Consider the following 2,332-nt stretch of genomic DNA (forward strand, 5'->3'; position numbering starts at 1 on the left):
AGATAAATCACACTGGCTACCATGTGAAAGAGTGGCATGACCTATGGGTTTGGGTCAAGCTCAAGTACAGATAAGGGCCTAGTCTGGTCTTTGGATGAATTTGGGTCCCAAGGAGAAGACCTGGCTTGGGTGTCTGTCAGACTGGAGGACCCCCTGGCTGGACTTGACCTGTTTGGGCTAGACTGGACCCCTGGGGTAGGCCTGACCTGTGTGCCTGGGGATATCAGACTGGGAATATCAGGCGGAGCCTCACCTGTGTTTGGAACTGATTGGACTCTAGAACCTAACTTGTGTGCTTGCATTAGACTGATGGCATCAAAACTGACCTGTATATTCGGTGAGACTGGGCTTCATGTCAAGTCTTACTACGTATCTGGGAGAGACTGGGCACCAGGGAAGAGCCTGGCCTGTTTATTTGTTTCAGACTGGGTGTTCAGGGCAAGTCGTGGTCTGTGCAACTTGCTCTATACAACTTCCAGTGGAGCTCCATATATCCAGATATTAACTGGGGGGCTTTCTCAGGAGTCAGGGAGAAGAGGACAGAGAAACTAATAACAAGAATAAATAGGGAAAAGCAATTTTATCATTGGAGTGAAAACAGCATTCTAAGAATTCAAAAAGGAATAGTTTACCAACAATGAACCTGCTGTTGAGTTCATAATCTCAGGAAATTCCAGCCTTTCCCTCAGTACTGCCTGCTTATCTCTTGTTCCCAGAGGTCACAGCCCCAATTTCCCAAGTTGATGAAGTTCTCTCACCCTGGCAGTTTCTCCTTCACTCTCATATTTTGCAGCCTCTCTGGCTTCTCCCTAACCTCCTGGGCTAATTCCTTTCCACAGAGCATCTTTTCTACATGTTGCCTGATCTCTCTGATCCTTACCCCCTAAATGACAGGATTCAAGGCTCCTGGGAGCAGCAGATAGATGGCACTGAGCAGGTTCTGGACATCCTGAGACACAGTCTTGGCTACTCGGAAAACGATGGAAGTGGAGAGACTAGAGAGGTAGATGGTGAGGATGACCAATAAGTGGGAGCCACACGTGTGCAAGGCCTTGGTTCGGGCTCCCCCAGGAGATATCCAGAAGGCAGCATAGATGATGTGGGTGTAGGAGGTCCCCAGCAGGGCTAGATCAAAAGTCACAGTGACCAACCGCATGGCCAGCCCCAACCGGTTGTTGAAGGTCAAGTCTCCACAAGCTATGCTCAGCAGTGCGATGTACTCACAGGTAAAGTGTCAGATCACTGCTATCTGGCAGAATCAAGCTCGTGAGGTTTAGCACTACCAAGGGCACTGCCACTCCCAGGCTCTATGTCAGGGCAAAAAAGGCCAGCACACCTAGCAGACGGGAGGTCATCAGGTCACTATAACAGTGTGGGTGGCAGATGGCCACCAAGCAGTCTAGGGCCATGGCCAGCAGGAGGTTGTAGTCCAGAAGGAGAGTGAAGTAGATGAAAAACATCTGGGCCAGGCAGCCATGCAGTGATATGGGGTTAACATAATGCACAAAGCCCTCTAGCATTTTGGGTATCACCGCTGTAGCAGTACAAATGTTGACAGCCAGGAGCGGGGCGATGAGCATGTACATGGGCTGATGCAGGCTCTGCTGGGCCGCCACCGTGTGGATGATGAGGGCATTGGCAGAGACAACGGTCACACAGGGAAAAGTAAGAGGCACAACCAGGAGGGGCTTCCACTGTCGCAATCCAGAGAAGCCCCCCAGGAAGAAGTTGGTGTAGGAGATGTTGAAGGTGCTGCTATTTCCATCCTTACCCATTGGCTTTGGCCCTGAGCTGGCCCCAGGAGTGGGCATCAGAGACTGTTAGAACAAAATGGTCAATGGAAGAAAACCTATTTTTACTTTAGGAACTGCGTGGTTTATGATGAAGATCCACCTCTTCGTGCATGTATGTCTACTCTTTTGGGGCACAGACAGGTACTATGTCAGGTGTCATGGGAGCTACAAAGATGAACAAGACATTCCTTGTCCTTAGGGAGCTCTTGGCTTTTGTATGTGAAATGTAAACTTACAAGATGCTGTTTATCTGTGATACTCCAGGTATTTGATTGCTGAGTAAAAGATTAGGAGGAAAGTAGGTGTGGTATAGGAGAGAAAAAAGAGTGATGGGCCAGAGGCAATAGAAAGGATGAAGAAGATCCTTGATTAGGAGGAAAAAAGAATATATGAGGAGTCTTTGGTCCAAGAAGCCTGGGAAGAACCAAGTGGGGCTTATTGGGAGAGAGGAACAAGTCAGGAATGATGGCCTCACTTTTGTGCCTGGGGTACACTGTATGGCAAGGGGAGAGGAAAGTTGCTGAGGAGTGCTTCTGTTC

The 2,332-nt window shown here is 49.1% G+C and overlaps 1 protein-coding gene across 1 annotated transcript; it reads right to left on the reverse strand.

Annotated features, from left to right (window-relative positions):
* Window positions 1–754: 754 nt before the first annotated feature.
* Window positions 755–1,775, reverse strand: LOC103088208 (olfactory receptor 52L1-like). The gene is given in 2 exon segments (XM_082931273.1): window positions 755–1,273; window positions 1,275–1,775. Coding segments are annotated over 2 exon segments (1,020 nt in total).
* Between the last annotated feature and the right edge of the window lie 557 nt (window positions 1,776–2,332).

Source organism: Lipotes vexillifer, unplaced genomic scaffold, assembly GCF_000442215.2.
Source record: "Lipotes vexillifer unplaced genomic scaffold, Lipotes_vexillifer_v1.1 scaffold557, whole genome shotgun sequence".
NCBI lineage: Eukaryota > Metazoa > Chordata > Mammalia > Artiodactyla > Lipotidae > Lipotes > Lipotes vexillifer.